General features: G+C 44.7%; 1 protein-coding gene across 6 annotated transcripts in view; it reads right to left on the minus strand.

The window, feature by feature from the left end:
* Positions 1-364: 364 nt before the first annotated feature.
* LPXN (leupaxin) overlaps positions 365-20236 on the minus strand; it is a 44022-nt gene continuing 24150 nt past the window's right edge. For all 6 annotated transcript variants that reach the window (XM_086338763.1, XM_086338761.1, XM_086338762.1 and 3 more), the window contains 6 exons: positions 19923-20022; positions 15046-15213; positions 13677-13850; positions 13493-13574; positions 2103-2251; positions 365-1286 (listed from right to left, as the gene is read on the minus strand). In XM_086338763.1, coding sequence (XP_086194889.1) covers positions 1017-1286; positions 2103-2251; positions 13493-13574; positions 13677-13850; positions 15046-15213; positions 19923-20022 — 943 coding nt within the window. In that variant the 3' untranslated portion in view covers positions 365-1016. The remainder of the gene's footprint in view (positions 1287-2102; positions 2252-13492; positions 13575-13676; positions 13851-15045; positions 15214-19922; positions 20023-20236) is intronic.

Below are 20236 nucleotides of genomic sequence, written 5' to 3' on the forward strand. Positions count from 1 at the left end.
GAAAACTGGACAAATGCATACAACTTTATGAGTTTGGAGATATGCATCCATATGCAAATATGAATTTGCAACTGCCTAGTGGAAATTATTTTCCTCTGAAGGTAAACGAAGCAATGAAAAAACTTTTAAGAAGCTTTGCCATCTTTTAATCAATCACTTAAGTGCAACAAAATAAAGTGGAAGCTACAGGCCCCAATTAAAAGTCAATGACTAGGAGTCCCTCCTTTTCATTTCTTCTGATGTAAACAAAAGGCCCGTTGTACGGAAGTAAACAAGAGGTATGATACAAACTTGATTGCATATTGTGCCTGGCATACAACATGGGAAGCAGAAAATTTATTTACCAAATTAATATGACACTGAGTCATTAAAACCACAAGTTCCTTTATTTATCAGTGATGTCAGGAGTCGAAGTTTTCCAGTTAAAATCTACTTTCTCTTGAAAAGGAGAAATACACTGAAGGGAAATACAAGGAACTTCAGAGTGACACCGTGATTCCTAACAGCAAGAATAAAGCCCTGCAGCAGTGACCACCTCAACACTGTAAAGCAATCATCCTCCTGTTAAAAAAAAAAAAAAAAACAGGAACAAAGCCCACAGAGGGACTGTGGGAAAGGCAGTCTCAGGGAAATGGGGTAGCCTAAAAGACCCAGTTCTAAGGCTAAGCACACAAGACCTACCCGTAGGACCATCAACAGAGGTGAGAGTGGAGAAAGCCGAGGAAGGCTGGAGTGGAGCGAATGTGTGCGTGTGAAAATACACGTGCAGAGGCACGAGACAGCAGGTCCCAGATCAAAATTCAACTGCATTATTAAAAAAAAAAAAAGGCTTGAGATCAAAACTTAAAGCCGGAAGCCAGCCACGCCACCTCTAGGCGCTCCCTTCCGTGCCCATCCCCTTTGCTTTCCCTCTAAGCCTCCTGAGCAGAAGGTCAGGAACTAGAAGTGTACTCCTCCCCCTCTTGGCTTAAATTTTCCAGCAGATCGGAAGAGGGCGCGTGTGGGCTCAGCTGAGGTTACACCGGGAAGAGCTTGTTGAAGCAGGGATGGCAGTACGTCTTGTCGTTCTGCTCCTTGAAGACCCCCTTGGACAGCTGCGTCAGGCAGAAAGCGCACACGAAGTGCTCGGGGTGGAACTTGTAGCCCATGGCGCTGATGCAGCGGCCCGTGATGGGCTGTCCGCACCCGTGGCAGAGGGTTCCTCGGCGCTGATGGTAGTGGAGCTCACAGAAGGGACGCCCGTCCAGCTCAAAGAAGGAGCCGGTAGAAAAACCGCTGAAGCACTCCTGGGAGGTGGGGGGAAGAGAAAGACAAGGGGTGCAGATGTCAAGAAGTAAAGTATCAGCAAAATTTCAGCCTGGAAATCCCTGCTGGTTTCCTGCCAGTGGACACACAGAGGTTAGGATATCGCCCCTCTGCAAACCAGACGAGCAAATGCCCACATGGATGATGTGTCTCGTGTTTCTTTTTTTAAAGAAACTTTAAATTTTGTATTGGAGTATAGTGGATGAACAAGATGGTCAACCATACATAAACATGTATCCATTTCCTCCCAAAGTCCCCTCCCATCCAGGCTGCCACATAACACTGAGCAGACTTCCCTGTGCTATTTGGTACGTCCTTGCTGGTTATCCATTTTCAGTATAGCAGGCTGTACATATCCATCCCAGACTCCCTAACTTTCCCTCCTCCTCAGCCTCCCCGCCTCCTCGGCAAGCATAAATTCACTCTCGACGTCTGTGAGTTTGCTTCTGCTTTGTAAATAAATTCATTTCTTCTGTTGGTGTTCAGTTGCTGAGTTGTGTCCGACTCTTTGTGACCCATGGACACAGCCTCTTTCTTTTTAGATTCCGCATAGAAGGATGTCATACTGTATTTCTCCTTCTCTGTCTGACTTTACTCAGTAAGACAATCTCTAGGTCCACCCACGTGGCTGCAAATGCCATTATTTCATTCCTTCTAGTGGCCGAGAAAAACTTGTATTTCTTTTACGAAGCCCATGTCAAATTCTCTTCCTGAGCTGTGAACCCTCTTACCAGCTGCACCCCAGAAAGAAGAACCCTGCCTTTCCTGAAACCCAAAAGATAAGCGGGGATACCCACCCCGCACACAAAGCACTCTGGGTGCCAGACGGTGCCCATGGCCGAAAGGTAGTTTTCCAGCACTGGCCGGTTGCAGCCCCCACACCTGGGTGCGAACATGCCCAGGAAGTCCTTCCGGCAATACGGCTTCTTGTCCTTCTCGTGAAAGCCTGGAGAGAGGGAAAGCAAGGGTTTGCTCTTGCGGTCTGAGACCTTAATCCAAGTTAGAGACGGAGAAGAGGGCAATGATGTAAACTCTCCCACATTGAAAATGCGCTAACAGACACCTACGTCGAGGGGCTGTTAGAAGAAACGCACGAGGCAGCGCATCCACAGTGTTTCTAAATCGGGCCTGAGTCTTTGCAATTCCATGAGCTGTAGCCCACGAGGCTCCTCTGCCCATGGGATTTTCCAGGCGAGAATACTGGAATGGGCTGCCATTTCCTTCTCCAGGGGATCTTCCCAACCCAGGGATCAAACCCATGTCTCCTCTTTACCTCTCAGCCACCAGGGAAGCCTGTCTGATTTGCACAAGTATTTAATAAGCGTTAAGGTCTATTCCTCCTCAACGCCGCTGCACTAAGTATTCCTCGGCCTCTGCATTCCCAGGCCTTGATATGGCGAGCCCCGCCTCGTGTTTCAGAAATCAGCTCAAATATCCTCTAATCAGAGAGAATCTCTGCAGCCTGTATCTATTTCTTCATCTCTTTTCCATTGCCTTTTCTCTCTCACTGGAATGTTTGCTCTGAAGGAAACTAAGTATTTCGGTCTGGTCACTTTATAATCCCCAGTATCTAAAACAGTATCTGGGGGGGAGAAAAGTGCCTAATATTTAAAAAGAAAGCAATATTAAATAATAATTTCCAAATTGATGCAGAAATCCAAATGTAATCATTCAAACCATACAAACACGTGAATTAGAAATGGATGGGGGCTTCCTTGGTGGCTGAGCGGTAAAGACTGCACCTGCCAATTCGGGAGACACAGTTAGACCCCTGATCTGGGAAGATCCCACGTGTCCCAGAGCAACCAAGCCCGGGCACCACAACTACTGAGCCTGCGCTCTGGAGCCGGGGCTGCAGCTCCCGAAGCCTCAGCGCCCTCGAGCCCGTCTTCCACGACAAGAGAAGCCACTGCAGGGAGAAGCCCGCGCCCCACAGTTAGAGAGGAGCCCCGCCTGCCAAAGCTGGAGAGACGCCCTCGCAGTGAGGAAGACCCAGCACAGCCCTAAATAAACAAATACTGTGTTTTTTTTAAATGCATGGGTTCCTCTTTAACTGGGGAATAGAAAACTGTGATAAAATTGGCTCAAATTTCAAAAGGAAGTTAAAGATGAATAAATTTAGCTACATTAAAAATATATAGGAATGACTTATGTATGGCCAAAACAGATCATTAGCAAAGACAAACGAGAAACTGAGGAAAATATTTGCTACCTATATATCAGAAAAATATAACTAAATCAAGGAGCTTCAAACTGGATATACGATTTCAATTGTTGTTTTATAAAATGTAAAAAAAAAAAAGAAAAATCAATCTCTAAAATTTTAATCAAGTTTTAGCCAATTAACCATATATCAAATTGATAACATGACTAAAGAAGGCAACAATTCATTCAATGGCTCTAAAACACAGTATTTTGACTGTATAATTTATTTATACATAGGCTGTATTCTAAAAAGAGCTACAAAAATCTTTTAAACTTTTTTCATAAGGTTACAAAAGCATTTATTCATGGTAAAAGCATTTATTCATAGAAAAGCATTTTTTCAGTTTTCCTGTATGAGATGTATTTCAAGATAACTAAATAGTTAATGATGAAATGGTACTGTTTATATAATCCCATCTAATAAACGCTGAAAGAGTGATGGAAAAGTCACCATTTTACAGCTGAGATCACTGGTGATAGGCAATGATCACCAACAGGGAACTTGCAAATGGAGGGTGAGGCTAACACTGCTGCCACCAGGGTCAATCTTAGCATCAGTAAAAGTAGGTCAGGCTTCCCTGGTGGCTCAGACGGTAAAGACTCCGCCTGCAATAAAGGAGACCTGGGTTTGATCCCTGGGTCGGGAAGATCCCCTGGAGAAGGGAATGACAACCCACTCCAGTATTCTTGCCTGGAGAATTCCATGCTCAGAGGAGCTTAGCGGGCTGCAGGCCATGGGGTAGTAAAGAGTCAGACATGACTGAGCAAGTAACACTTTCATTTTTCAAAAGTAGGTCAACCAGTCATTGCATACCTCTAGATATGACTCAACAAGAAGTACATAGCAGCCAGTATCTATGACCTATTCTCCCCTAAATACTAAACCTAAACTGAATCAAGTCTCTAGATCTAAATTAACAATTTACAGAAAATACAGAAGTCGGGGTAAGATGAAGATAGAGCAAATGAGGTAAACTTCATTATGAGGCAGCAGCCAGTCAAATCAAGACTAAGGGACATTTTATAGAACATAGGTTCCAGTTTCTTAATGAATCAATGCTACAAAAAAGTGAGGAAGAGAGGATTGTTACAGAATTCAAAAATTTTGAGGGATAAAGCAGTCAAAGGCAGTACATAAAGGATCTTGCTTGGATCCTGATTCAAACAAAGCAACTGAATAACGGCATTTAGAAGCTTGAGAAATTGGGGTGTGGGTTTTAGATGAAAATAAGGAACTGTTAGTTTTGTGAAGTACGAAGGGTGTTTATCAGTTGGAGATGACGTGTGCTGAAGTATTTAATGGTGAGATGATACGATTTTTAGGATTTGCTTTTAAATTATTCCCTCAAAAGAAAAGGCTAGGTGGTTTAGTAGTGGTTAGAAGAAATTTGTTTGGCTAAATGTTGGTATTTATTGAAATTTCCATAATAAAAAGCTTAAAAATAAACATGTTGAGGTGTAAGTGCTTTCGTTTTAGTACTTGAAATGCTCACTGCTAGGTGCGGATTAGAAGACCCCTGGCTCTTAAAGATCCTGTGTCCAGGTGATGCGAGATAAGAAGCCCATGGCGACTGCTTTTAAAAATCTTTGAAATAAGTCTGCTTCACAAATAGACAACTAGCCCAAGAAGAAATACTTTTAGGGGTACTGTGTTCAACATCATGATTAAGAATGAAACATAGAAGAAAGTATTGAAGTTCCAAGTTTTACTGATTAGTAGTTTAATTTCTAATTTGCTAAGTAGTAGAAACAGTGTTAAATAAATATATACGCAATGCTGCAAAACATATGGAGGTATTCATATATTTTTATATTCCTAGTGACAAAGATAAATGTTACTATTCCATTATTCTTTTAGGAAGTCATTTGATAATGTGTATCAATATTTTTAAAATATATAAATATCTCGATCCTAGAAATTAATCTACATAAATAATTCAATAGAAGAAAATTCTATGTTTAAAGATGGTCATTACAGCTCTCCTAAGACAACAAATACATTTAGTTGTTTTCAGTATTTGGAACTATAAATAATGCTTTAGTAAACATCTTCAGGCATAGAGTCTTTTAAAATTTGTCTACATGAAGCCCTGATGGAGCAACTGATATTATTAAAATTATTATAAAACTATTAAACAACATGGGAAAATGCTTAAGTGGAAAAAAAGGAATTTCAGGTATACTGTAACTTTTATATATACACAAATATTAACAAATGGAGAAAAATATTGGTAGGACAAATTTTTTGTTGCACTAGGTTAAGAAGTTAATAGATTACAAATAAAATTTTATGCAAGGTTTTATTGTCTTCACATCACAAAAAAGAAAAATATAATAAACTGATTCATCCCCACTTATTCATGTAATATATTCCCTCTGCTTCAAAAATCATTTCCTAAGACACCCAGATGGTTTGGTTCTTCACTTAACTCAGGGGTCTGCTTAAGGGAACAACAGCTAGACCGCTTTGTTTCAAGTAGAACCCTGTTACTCTCCCTCATCCCCTCTCCTAAGGTACAGAGTAAGTTAGTTAATCGGTTAGTTGGCTAGTTTGATTACCGTCTGTCTTTCTCACTAGGACACACGCCCCACGAATTCAGGGACTTTGTTTTTTGTCACTGTCTCCCTAGTTCCTAGAATAGGACCTGATACATATATAGAAGCTGCTCAAAAAACATGCACCGAATTAGCAGACCTGTGAACAGTACTGCAAAAGCAAGGTTGGGACCATCGGCTTCAGAAGAGGGTCGCCCCGCGCCAAGATTAACGGGAACATGTATAAACAGGTGAACTTTTCTAGAAGAAACTCTCCTTAGAGATTCCACCTAAAACAAAGAGGACCAGCAGAACCCTGTTTTGGCAACACCTACTGTTTTACTGGTTCCGACTGAGGGCTCTCCCTGCAGGACTAAATCGAAATTAGATTCTTCATAGCAACCCTCCCATTTTACAAGGGAGAAAAGGGAAGCTCAGCAAAATTACAAATAACCAGCTAGGCAGTGGAGGAACTGATTCAAATCTAGGCCTAGCTTCAAAGTCTAACTTGGATGTCACATCCCTGACCTTAAAGGCATTGTCACCTTGATCTCTCCATGGGAACTGTGAGTATCAGCTGAGCTTAAATATCATAACCCAATAATTTGGTAAGTAGAAGAGTGCTCTGAATGTGCCCCACTCAAACAGCATGTAAGCAAAACACAAGAAACATTATTTCTAGAATATTACTTCTGCACTTTGACAGTAGCAACCGGGTCCAAAAAAGGCAACAGGAGAAGCCAGGGGTTCAAGCCCAAATCGCGCAGCCGCAGTGATCCATAACCTCAGGTCATTTTGTGATATGCCTTGCCTCGTTCAACTATGCTTTCTTTGAAAAGCAGACGATTTAATAGATTTCTGAGGCCTCTAGATCTAAGAATGTAAACCAATAATTTTTTTAGGCTGTCCTGTGTCCTTCCTTTCTGCCTCCGAGATAAAGAAGAGCTCAGTTGGTCTCTTTGTCAAAGAACGTCTAGAGTCTGATCAAGGACAGCTGAAAGCGGGCATCGAAGTCACTTCAGTCGTGCCCGACTCTTTGCGACCCTTTGGACTGTATCCCACCAGGCTCCTCTGTCCGTGGGATTTCGCAGGCAAGAATTCTGGAGTGGAGTGCCATTTCCTCCTCCAGGAGATCCTCCCGACCCAGGGATTGAACCCGTGTTTCCTTGTCACCTGCATTGCAGACCGATTCTTTACCTGCTGAGCCATCAGGGGAAGCCAAGCAAACCAACACCCACAGCCACCCTTCCTGCTTCTGCGGCACACAGACTACATCCGTCACCTGGAGACTCGGTCAGTACGCTGACTGCGTGGCCCCACCCCACCCAGCGCTTCTGATTCAGTAGGTCTGGGTTGGCGCTCGAAACTATGCATCCTTGACAAGCCCCCAAGCTGATGCTGATGTTTCATAAAACAAATGAGGTAGAACTGAGCTTGCCTAGAAGTAGGTGTTACTTGAGAAAATTGTGAGACAGGCCAACCGCCCTAGGAATGACCCTTGTCTAGGCATTTACAGGGTAGCTGGTCTCAAGCGTGAGACAGTAGGGAAGTAACAGCCTCTGTTTCAGCTCAGGTGAGCCCCAGGAGAGGACTCAAAAGCAATCAGCCCAACTCGCTGTGATACCCCTGCAGTGACTAATCCAACAAATTGAGAAAGTTTCAGCACTTAACTTTTTGGAGGCTCTCTCCGGGACCAATTACTCTGGAGGACAGATAAGAAACACTAACAATTTGCAAAAGTACCTTTGAGAGAAGAAGGGCATTTGTACTCTGGTGAGGCTCACAGCCACGGGGGAAATTAGGGGGCACTGGCGTGGCCTGGATAATGAACAATTAAAGAGAAAGACACGAGCACTGGGGACCCGGTCCCTGTGGGAGGATGCTAAGGGCTGGTGTGCTTAGCAACGTGAGCCTTAGAGAGGAATCCTCTGAACTGAAACAAAAATGCAGATGAATTTAATTTCCCAGGAGGCTCAGCGGTTGTGCTGTCATTACAGAAACTTCGTGTGTGACTATGTGACCTGGGGCCAGGCAGGATGCCACCTAATTAATGGACTAACCACATGGCAGGAGGCACGTTTACAGAAAACAATGGATGAAAGCAACCATACAACCCAAGAGGAGCTTCTGCTTAGTAAAGGGCCTTTTTTGTCACTTGTCTCAATAAATATGCTTTGAGCGTGGCTTCATATCGATTATATAAAGTCATAAATGACCAGTTCAGCCTTGTCTAGTTAGAAGGGGCCCAAGCCAAAAACAATACGAACTAGCTACCTTCAAGGCATTTCCTGGTTATCCTATGGATTGGGGTATTTTTCTTTTGTATTTAACTTATGTCTCTTCTTAAAATATGTATGCACTGGTGTCTGCTCTCAGGCACCTTCCACATCATAATTATCCATGGGCAGTATTCACTTGCTGACTCTTTTACCCAACACACCCTCAGACTTCTATGGCAACCAGTGTAATATAAATTGACCATGACTTAGATTAAATCTCGATGAAAAATGCTGTTTAACTACAGTGCAATCTAAACATGAAAGACCTAATGATTTGTGAAAAGCACTGAACAAGCTTGAGTGAGCAAGCAGATGACTACAAAGCACTTCACTAGTGGATTTTATCAGTCCTACTCTACCCAAGTCTGTCTTCAAATAAACTGTCCCGTGTCTATGCCAAGAAAGCAAAGAGACCCAACAGCAGAAGAGGATTCAGTCTCCATCAAGGGGCAGTTACGATGCAGAAAAAACATGGAACATGCAGAAATGAAACCTGAGTCTAAATTCCAGTTCTGTGATTTTCTAGCTGCATGACTTAAAAAAAAAAAAAAGTGACTTTACCTCCCTGATGCTCAGTGCTTCCACCTAATACTTGGTAAAATTATTCTCCCAAAGTTGTGCTGGGGATTAAGTGAATAACAGTCAGGAATACACATAGGGTTTCCCAGGTGGCACTAGTGGTAAAGAAGCTGCCTGCCAGTGCAAGAGGCATAAGACATGTGGGTTTGATCCCTGGGTCGGGTTCCATCCCTAGAAGAGGGCATAGCAACCCACTTCAGTATTCTCGCCTGGAGAATTCCATGAGCAGAGGAGCCTGGAGGGCTGGAGTCCACGGCATCACAAAGAGCTGGACCCGACTGAAGCAACTTAGCACACACACATGTTAACCTGCCTGATATTTAAGACCTGACCTCCAGGAGAACTAGCATAACATGGGGCTTATCTTCATACCCTTTATTTAAAACAGAAGGATTCATGGGAAAAAGGAGAAGAGGGAAGACCATGCCACAGGTGAAATATCAAAATCGTCTAAAATTTAAAGTAGGTGTTAGAGTGGCACCTCGCTTGGCAGAAACAAAATGAACAGCAACAACAAAAACCCTGAAACCTGATAATTAAAGAGGGAGATGCTGGTAAAACTGAAGCCGTCCTGGGCTTCCTGGTGGCCCGGTGGTTACGCTCTGTGCTCCCACTGCAGGGGGCACGGGTCTGGGCCCTAGTCAGGGAACGGAGATCCCACGTTCCTCATGCTGAGTGACACGGCCAAAAACCCTCAACCACCCTGAGCTCCAAAACATCAAAGGGGCTTAGGCTCGGATTATTTTAAATTCACGAAATAGTCTTCAAGGCTGGAAGCAGGATTGGTCGAAAGTCTGAAGAACTGTCAGAAAATCAGATTCCCCATCCGAACCATAGATGCAATGATTATTTCTGTAAATTTCAAGTCAGAGGGTCTCAATGTTCAGGGATGCTGGACATTTGTTATAAGAAAAGAAGTCAAGCTTTCTACTAGAAGTGTTAGTCACTCAGCCGTGTCCAACTCTGCAACTCTATGGACGATAGAACGTCAGGCTCCTCTGTCCATGGATTCTCTTGGCAAGAACACTGGAGTGGGTTGCCGGTCCCTTCTCCAGGGGATCTTCCTGACCCAGGGATCGAACCTGGGTCTCCTGCATTGCAGGCAGAGCCACAAGCAGCTCAGAGCCATTATCGTCTGAGCCACCAGGGAGGCCTGACGGAATTAAAGTTCTACGTGTTTTAGTAAAAAATGGGAATTAAATAAAATTTGGCATACTGAATGGTAAAAACCCCATCCCCTAATCCCTTTTACTAATTTTTGTAAAGCTGACAGAGAGCACAACTCTTTGGTAAAATTTATTCAAGACAGAAGACCTAAAATATTAATATGCAAGGGTCTGCATATTAATACTGCAGCGCCCTACCTGATACCAGTCCACCAGTCAGTGCGTTCTGCCTCACCCACAGAGCTTCTGGTTAGCATTAAAGTGTCTCATTCATTCTTAAATAAAGAATGGGCAAGCAAAGCTCAGCAGCACTTGGCAAAGACCAATGCAACGGGATAGAGGGCATCAAGATGTGATAGATGTCAAAGTTCAAAGTGGGCGGCAAGACATCCCTCAGAGTAGATAGTTATGGACTATCTGCACAAATCTTGGACTCTTCACTTACACCTAGGATATCAAACAGGTAAAGAGAAAGGATCTTTTCCCTGATGCTGGGAAAGATTGAAGGCAGGAAGAGAAGGGGAGACGAAGGATGAGATGGTTGGATGGCATCACCAACTCAATGTCCATGAGTCTGAGCAAATTCCAGGAGATGGTGAAGGACAGGGAAGCCTGGCATGCTGCAGACCATGAGGTCGCGAGGAGCGGGACATGACTGAGCCACTGAACAACAACAAAGAGAAACAGAAGCTGAGACAGGGATTTCTTCGAGAAAGCTGTGCCAAGTGTGCTCCACCACCATCGCCAGGAGGCATGAGGTATGGTCCCGGGAACCTCAAGTCAAGAGAGGGACTGCAGCAGGACCACTCTGAGAGCTGGGTATGGGTGCCCTGCCAGGCGTGGGGTACAGGTGATGGTATTTGACTCATCCCCGGAAAAGATCCACAGGTGAGAGTCTGGTTAAAGGGCCTACGGCCGCTGAATAGAGAGAGGCACCTGAAATTAAGTGCGGTCATTCTAGCCAGCTTCCCTGGTGGCTCAGACGATAAAGCGTCTGCCTGCAACACGGGAGACCCAGGTTCAATCCCTGGGTCGGGAAGATCCCCTGGAGAAGGAAATGCAACCCACTCCAGTACGCTTGCTTGGAGAATCTCACCGTCAGAGGAGCCTGGCAGGCTACAGTCCATGGGATCACAAAAGAGTCAGACATGACTTGGCAACTAAACAACAACAAAAAGAAAGTCAGAGTGAAATATACACCAAGCCCAGAGAGGTCAAAGCAAATTAGACAACTTAGAACCTTTCTGCCCTCCAGGCTAAACCCTTCCACCCCTGTTTCAACCCTGGAGGGGTCAGCTATGGAGATTAGCAGTGGGTGTGAGAATAAAAGCAAGAAAGGACCCGTGACCGGCCACACCCCTCTTCCCTGGCCTCCTGCAGCTTAAAGATCCCACCAGGGGAGAGAGTAGCTGTCACTTTAGATAAGTTGGAGGCTTTAGTCATTATACAGAATGAATTACCTAAGGATTTAGACTTGTGTTTTGTGTCTTAAATTTACTTTTTTCTATTTAGAGTAGTTTATTAAAAATAATCAAAAAAGACATAAGACTGCCTCAAATTTTTATTTAGAAGAAAACTTTCCCTGTGAATTAATTCTAAAAGTACAGGAAAAGAAAAAAGAAGCTTTCTGATTTCATACACGAGTCATATTGGTTCAAAACAAACATAAAAAGAAGAAGTCAGGAAAGAAAAATCAAGACAATGCAGAAAACAGAAGGGAGTAAAAAGCCTGCAACAGGGGCAAAACTTGTCACACAGAAAGGGTCAGGAACAAGAACAAAATCTTAATAAAAAACTTTCAGCCACGGAGGCAGGAAGACAGTGAAGCACTGTCTTCAGAATGATGAGGGAAATTGCTTCTACCTAGAATTCTATGTCCAGGACACTTAAGGCAGACAAGATATTTTCAGATGCTCAAGGTTTCAAAGTTTCTACCAGGAGCTACTGGAGGGTGTGCTCCACCAAAATAAAAGCAATAATACATATTCAAAGATGGAGGAAAGGATTTAGTACAAGGGATTCCCGAGATAAAGTATTGCTTCTCAGCAGGCAGGCTGGAGCAGAAGGATGAAAGTCTCCTGGACAGATATCTCCAAGAAAAAAAAAAAGAAACGAATGGAACTGACGTATTACCAGAAGTGGATGACCATTTTGAGAAGGATTCCGCAGCTGTGTCAGATAAATTAGTGATAATTACAATGAGAATTAAGCTAATGAAAAAGGGATCCAGATGTTAATTTCAGGAAATAACACGTGTATGAAAAGGACACCATGATATTGATCGTCATCTTCGTCATCTTCATGTGCCAGGCACTGTTGCAAACACTACATTGATATTGTCTCTTAAAATCCTCATAATGACCCTATACAGTAAGCATTATCATTTTTCCTTACTTAAAAAAAAATCTTTTTGGTCATGCCACATGGCATGTGAGAGCTTCGATTCCCAACCAGGAATCAAACCCACGTTCCTGCATAGGAAGCGCAGAGTCTTAACCACTGGACCACGAGGGAAGTCCTAAAGTAAGCATTATTATTAGGTCCATTTTACTCATGAGCAAAGTAAGCTCCAAAGATCCCTTTAACACCCTATGGCTATAAATGCCACAGCCCAGATCTGAACCAGGCAGACGAACCCCAAATCCTCCCTGTACTGTATCACCATGTGCTACATGACTCAGTGGTGAGCAATATTTATGTGAATGTCCACATGTACACACTGAATACTGATCTGATTTATAACTATGACCTAATTATAACTGAGAGAATAGGGGAGGGGAATTATGTTGGGGGTGGGTGGAGGAGTAATAACATTTCTAAATCCTTATCTGTCTTGGTAGAAAGTTAACATGTAATGGCTAAAATTGGACAAAAAATCAATATAGAGGAATATACTGTCTAAAATATACAAGTAAATAATGTGCTGTGCTGTGCTTAGTCACTCAGTCATGTCCGACTCTGCAACCCCACGGACTATAGCCTGCCAGGCTCCCCTGTCCATGGGATTCTCCAGGCAAGAACGGGGTGCCACGCCCTCCTCCAGGGGATCTTCCCGAACCAGGGATGGAACCTGTGTCTCCTGCATCGCCAGGCAGGTTCTTTACCACTAGCGCCGCCTGGAAAGCCCCACAAGTAAGTAACAGAAGAAGTTAAAATATTTAGAGAGGAGAACTGGACTTGGGGGTGGAAAAAGAAAAGCAAGGGAGTGTTTTTGAATATTACTCTTGGCGTAGTATTTGCATTTTAAACTATGCATTTGTATGATTTTGATTTAAAATTTTCATTTAAGCAAAAGGTATCTATGTCAGATCAGGTTGGAAGGGATGGCGTTTGGTACCGAAATGGGCACCTGGGTGGTCGAGGCAGGAACCAGGACCAGCAGAGAAGATCAGGGAAAAGCCTTGCTAACCAGCCGGGCCGTACCTTCTTCACCGAACACCTCTCCACAGTGAGCGCAGAAGAAGTGCTCGGGGTGCCAGGTTTGGTTCATGGCCGTCAGCACTTTCTGGAAAAGCAACGGAGAGTGATTAGGAGGCTGCAGAGCTGTAAAACACGAGCCGGGCTCTAACAAAAACTGCGCGAAGGCGGGGGCAGCGGGCTCACTCACGTCCAGGATGGGAGCGGCGCAGTACGCACAGCGCGGAGAGAAGAGACGGTGGTAGTCCTTAGCGCAGTAGGCCAGGCCGCTCCGCTCGAAGAAGGGGCTGGAGCCGATCTCCGCTTTGCAGTGGGCGCACACGAAGTGCTCGGGATGCCACGCCTGCCCCAGCGCGTGGATCACCTGGAGGGTGAAGCAAAGCTTGGCGTGGGGGCCCGGGCACTCGGGGGTCCGCAGTGTGCACGACTCTGGGGCGTGCTCTTTCAACAGCATCCATGGAAACGACACCCCCTGCAGTTACGCCACACTGAGGCCAAGACCTCGGGTGCACTCACGCGGCCTGTGGTCCGTGGGTATGTGTGGATGTGTGAGTCGCTCAGTCGTGTCCGACCCTCTGTGACCCCGTGGACTGCAGCCGGCCAGGCTCCTGTGTCCCTGGGATTCTCCAGGCAAGAGTACTGGAGTGGGCTGCTATTCCCTTCTCCACCTGTGGCCCACACTTCACGGATAATGGCATGGTGTCCGCTTTCCCAACTTAATAAACGCTCACTCTGCTATACTGCCCCAGAAAATTACAGACACGAAATAGAGCACAGTGGTGACAGACGACATGCTTGGCCTGGAAGGGATCCCGGGAACAGGAGACCAATGACAGTTTTTATTCCTCTGATCTGGACACCTCATCTCACACCCTGTGGAAAGTCAGGTCTCGACGCCCTTTATAAGACTTTGGATGAAGGATGGTGCCCAAGCAGGAATTTGTGGTCATGCTATGATTCTGGGAGCAGCTGAAAGTCATAATCAGTCACTTTGCACTGGGAAGATTTGAACCAAGGGAGCAGAGGGAAAATTATTCTCCATAAGGCAGTAGAGGAAAATGGTTATGAGCTTGAACTCTCAAGCCAGAGTCTCCTGGATTTGGATCTTACATTCACCTCTTACTAGACCTTGGATATGTCAGTTAATGACCCTGGGCCCTCAGTTTCCTCATCTTTACAAAGAGCTTGCAACCACTGAAGGGCTGTGTGTATGCGTGCATGCGTGCTCAGTCATTCAGTCGTGTCTGACTCTCTGTGACCCCATGGACTGTAGCCCACCAGCCTCCTCTGTCCATGGGATTCTCCAGGCAAGAACACTGGAGTGGGCTGCCATGCCCTCCTCCAGGGGCTCTTCCCAATTCAGGATTGAAGGGATAATGCAACCATTAGATAAAAGAAGACTTGTACGGTGCTTAGTCCCACACCCGGAGCACTGTGAAGGATTGGTAAGTATCACTACATTGTCTTAGGTCATAAGAAGAAAGAGCAGTCCTTGGAGGGTGGAGACGGACACACACAGACATGGATGGCCGTAGCATCAGTGTCTTGGCCCGCCCCACCTTTCCAGCGATCGGTTTCTGGCAGGAGGCACAGTGCCCCTTGGGTACTGTGGCAATTCCCAGGTTCTGCAAGTCCTGCTCCAAGCCCCCCAGCATGGAGTCCAGGGAGGCCTTGTGATCCTGATTGTCGGATACGGGTTTCTTGCTGGCATCTGCTTTCGCTGTAACCTGTACCAAGAAGAGAACCACAAAGAGAGTCATCCTCATTGGCATCTTCTGCACTATCTCTTAGTCTTTCCCTGAACTTCCTCCAAGGCGCTGGAAGAATCTAACATTGCAACACCAAAAAAAAAAAAAAAGCTTTCATCTCCCTTTCACTCTAAGTTCCTCAGGCTGAATGAACTCTGGCTAGTCTTCCTGTTTGCCAATCTCTTCTGGCAGTAGGAAATTGAACATAGGAAGAGGATACCTTATCTCTTGTGATGACTGCAGGTCAACAATTCATCTTTTTATGTATTTATGTTGCAGTGTTTATTGGGCAGCTAATTTCTGCCACTCACTGTTCTAGGCTCGTGGTGCAGAGCAGTTCTCAAGACTAACCAAGTGTCTGCCCTCATGGAATTTATTTTCTCTGAGTAACAGACAGTAAGCAATTAAAGAAATAACAGATGATATGATGTCAGGTTAGAGATATGAATTATATATTGAGACAAAAGAGAGTGGGATGGTGAGGAAGAATGGATTCAGACGAGGGCAATCCGAGAAGGCTAAGGAGCTGATACCTGAGCAGATATTTGAGTGATTTACTGAGACACAGAAATATTGATAATTGTGAGAACAGCATTCTAGAGGGGAGGAAGGCCCAGAGGGATGAGATAGTCTGACACATAAAAAGTAAAAAGAGGTCAGGAGGGCTAGAACAGAGGGAGTGCAGATGAGTGAGGCAGGAGAAAACAATGGAAAAAGAGGCAATGATCACACAGAGCCCGCAGGACAAAGCTTCGGTTTTATTAATAAAAATAAATAATTGTTATTACTTAATAAAGCTCAGGTTTTATTCCAAGGGTGATGGAACCATTAGGGCGCTTCAAGCGTGAGAGGGAAAGAATCTGATTCACAAGATCCCTGCGCTAGCTGAGTGAGGAATTAGGTATGGACAAAGCAAGAGGCATCAGAGGTGCTCGTTAGGCAGGAGACTTTCAACACAGCTGGGATCGGAGATGACTTGGGCCAGTGACGGTGGAGAAGGTGGTCAGAGGTGGTCAGATAAAACTTGGTGGCCGGTTGGATTTATTAAAGGGAAACTGCAGTGCAGCTGCGATAAAACATTCAACAGGGAGACTTTGAGTGACAGAACCGTTGCCCAGCTCGTCTCTCTCAACTCCCAGTTTCCAGAGGACCGCGCCTTCCGGACCAGGGGGCTGCGGTGCTTCTCCACGGCCTGCGGCGCTGAAGTCCCAGCGTCCCAGCGTCCCCGCCCACTGCCCCACTTCACCTTTCCCGTTTCATCTTGGATTACTCAGGAAAAGCCCCCACTGTGTACAGCCAGCCAGGCTCCCCGCAGTCTCCAGAAAGTGCTCCCTTTGCTTCAGGCCTCTGCCTGGGACAACCTCCCACCATCTCACTAAGCAAAATGCTCATTTTCCTTCGAGAAACTTATCATTTGACACACTTCCTTCCTCTCCTATTATATAATGTTAGTTCATGCTCAAGAGATTCGTGTTCTAAAGGTTAACATCGAAAAGGCCTGAAAATAACTAAGTAAAAACACAGCAATGTGTCTGTGTCTATATATACAATTACATCTATTTGCTGGTATATTTCAGAGTGCTTCTGAAAGGATTATGTGAAAAATAGAAAATACTGAATACCTCCAGGGGGCAGAACTGGATGGCTGGGAACACTTCACTGTATACTGTTGTACTATGGATTTTTGTACAGTGTAAAGGTATGGCTATGCCAAAGCCTTTGACTGTGTGGATCACAATAAACTGTGGAAAATTCTGAAAGAGATGGGAATACCAGACCACCTGACCCGCCTCTTGAGAAACCTCTATGCAGGTCAGGAAGCAACAGTTAGAACTGGACACGGAACAACAGACTGGTTCCAAATAGGAAAAGGAGTATGCCAAGGCTGTATATTGTCACCCTACTTATTTAACTTCTATGCAGAGTACATCATGAGAAACGCTGGGCTGGAAGAAGCACGAGCTGGAATCAAGATTGCCGGAAGAAATATCAATAACCTCAGATATGTGGAAAGTGAAGAGGAACTAAAAAGCCTCTTGATGAGAGTGAAAGAGGAGAGTGAAAAAGTTGGCTTAAAGCTCAACATTCAGAAAATGAAGATCATGGCATCTGGTCCCATCACTTCATGGGAAATAGATGGGGAAACAGTGGAAACAGTGTCAGACTTTATTTTTCTGGGCTCCAAAATCACTGCAGATGGTGATTGCAGCCATGAAATTAAAAGATGCTTACTCCTTGGAAGGAAAGTGACCAACCTAAATAGCATATTGAAAAGCAGAGACATTACTTTGCCAACAAAGGTCCGTCTAGTCAAGGCTATGGTTTTTCCAGTGGTCATGTATGGATGTGAGAGTTGGACTGTGAAGAAAGCTGAGTGCTGAAAAATTGATGCTTTTGAACTGTGGTGTTGGAGAAGACTCTTGAGAGTCCCTTGGACTGCAAGGAGATCCAACCAGTCCATTCTGAAGGAGATCAGCCCTGGGTGTTCTTTGGAAGGAATGATGCTAAAGCTGAAACTCCAATACTTTGGCCACCTCATGTGAAGAGTTGACTCATTGGAAAAGACTCTGATGCTGGGAGGGATTGGGGGCAGGAGGAGAAGGGGACGACAGAGGATGAGATGGCTGGATGGCATCACTGACTCAATGGACGTGAGTCTGAGTGAACTCCGGGAGTTGGTGATTGACAGGGAGGCCTGGCGTGCTGCGATTCATGGGGTTGCAAAGAGTCGGACACAACTGAGCGACTGAACTGAACTGAAAGATATGGCTAATTCAAAAAATAAGCATAAATTTTTAAATGTAAATAAACTAAGACACACGTTAAATCAATTTTAAAACATCACACAATTAAAACTGCTAATGTAGATTTTTTTTTTCTAGTATTTTCAGATATGGGGTTCCCTGGTGGCTCAGTGGTAAAGAATCTGCCTGCCACTTCAGGAGATGCAGGTTCCATTCTGGAGTCTGAATGATCCCCTGGAGAAGGAAATAGCAACCCACGCCAGTATTCTTGCCTGGGAAATCCCAAGGACAAAGGCTCCTGGTGGGCTATAGTCTATGGGGTTTTAAAACAGTTGGCATGATTTAGCAACTAAACAACAATTTTCAGATATACAATGCGATGAGGAATGCACTCAGCTTTATTGTAAATATTAAAAAAAACTTGTTTCTAATATTTATTCATTGTCTCTCTAATAATATGCATTACTCATAATGCATCAGAAACAGCACTGGAAAGCCAAAGGTGAGCCACAGAGATAAGATTCCTGCCCTTCAAGTCACACACATTTTTATACACTGCCTTGAAATTACTTCATAGTCACTTCAAGTGTGCGTATCAAATACCCCAACCAATTCAGAATGGTTGGATTCTCTACCTTAAGAATTCTAGCTCAATAACCTAAATGGGAAAAGCATTTGAAAAGGGTCCGTGTGTATATAACTGAATCACTTTGCTGGGCACCTGAAATTAGCACACTGCTGATCAGCTATGGTGGCGGTGGTGGTTTAGTGGCTCAGTCGTGTCCAGCTCTTGCGACCCTGTGGACTGTAGCCTCCAGGTTCCTCTGTCCATGGGATTCTGCAGGCAAGAGTACTGGAGTGGGTTGTCATTTCCTTCTCCAGAAGATCTTCCTGACCCAGGGATCAAACCCGGGTCTCCCGCATTGCAGGCATATCTTTACCAACTGAGCCACCAGGGAAGCCCAGAGACTAGACCAAGAGGGGTGGATTTTCTCTCAGTAAGAGTTTAGGACTCATCCTTCCTTTCAAAGCCACGCTTGCGCTCCCTTGCTATGCTCCAGCTTGCCATGGGTCTCCTCTGTCTTACTCAGGGAGGTCTCTTTAACAGCCCTTCCACACTTTATCCAGCTTTAGTGGCAAACAGTCTGTCTTTTAGTCTAATAAATATCACCTCATTTTATATCTCATTTTATTAAGCACACTCCAAGCCCCTTGAAATCAGAACCTGTATCACAGAGTCTTTTATATCCAGATAAGACATCTAAAAAAAACTCAGCACAAATAAACTTATATACAAAACAGAAATAAACCCATAGACTAAAAAAAAAAAAATTACGGTTACCAAGCGGGTAAAAGGCTTCCCAGGTGGTGCTAATGACAAAGAACTGCCTGCCAATGCAGGAAATGTAAGAGATGAGGGTTCGATCCCTGGGTCGGGAAGATCCCTGGAGGAGGAAATGACAACCACTCCAGTCTTCTGGCCTGGAGAATCCCATGGACAGAGGAGCCTGGTGGGCTACGGTCCATGGGGTCACAGAGAGTCGGACATGACTGAAGCTGCTTAGCACATTTGGGGGTAAAGGGTGGGAGGGATAAATTAGGAGTTTGGGATTACCATGGACACATTCCTATATATAAAACAGATAACCAACAAGGACCTACCACTGTACAGCACAGGGAACCATGCTCAATATTTTGTAATAACCTCTAACAGGAAAAAGTCAGATAGAGATATAGGTGGAGATACAGAACTGAATCGTTCTGCTGAACACCGGAAACAAATTCAACACACTGTAAATCAGCTACACTTCAGTGAGCTCATCCACTGAGTTAAACTGAGTCCGGCAGAATCAGTAAGGACTTGGGGGAGTTTCTGAAGCGGGAGGGCAGGGCGGAGGTCCACAGAGAGAAGCCCTGCGGGCTGCATCCCAGGACGGTGCTCACCTGATGCTGCAGCTCACACAGATGCGCCATCAGCTCATCCAACTGTGCGGCTGCTGAGGTTTTAGAAGCTGGTGGTGATTCCTTTGGCTCTTGAATCTCACTGTAAGGAGGAAAGAAAAAAATCAAACTAACACACCAAAACTCAAATAAGCGTTAGACAGTGCCTAAAATACCAGAAAATGCAGTTTTAACTATTAGCCCTTTGCATGCATGCTAAGTCACTTCAGTCATCTCTGACTCTTTGCGACCCCGTGGACTGTAGCCCGCCAGGCTCTTCTGTCCATGGGGTTCTCCAGGCAAGAACACTGGAGTGG

Source organism: Bos grunniens, chromosome 15 (genome assembly GCF_055505025.1).
Source record: "Bos grunniens cultivar Pamir isolate PY7600 chromosome 15, Bosgru_T2T1.0, whole genome shotgun sequence".
Lineage (NCBI taxonomy): Eukaryota > Metazoa > Chordata > Mammalia > Artiodactyla > Bovidae > Bos > Bos grunniens.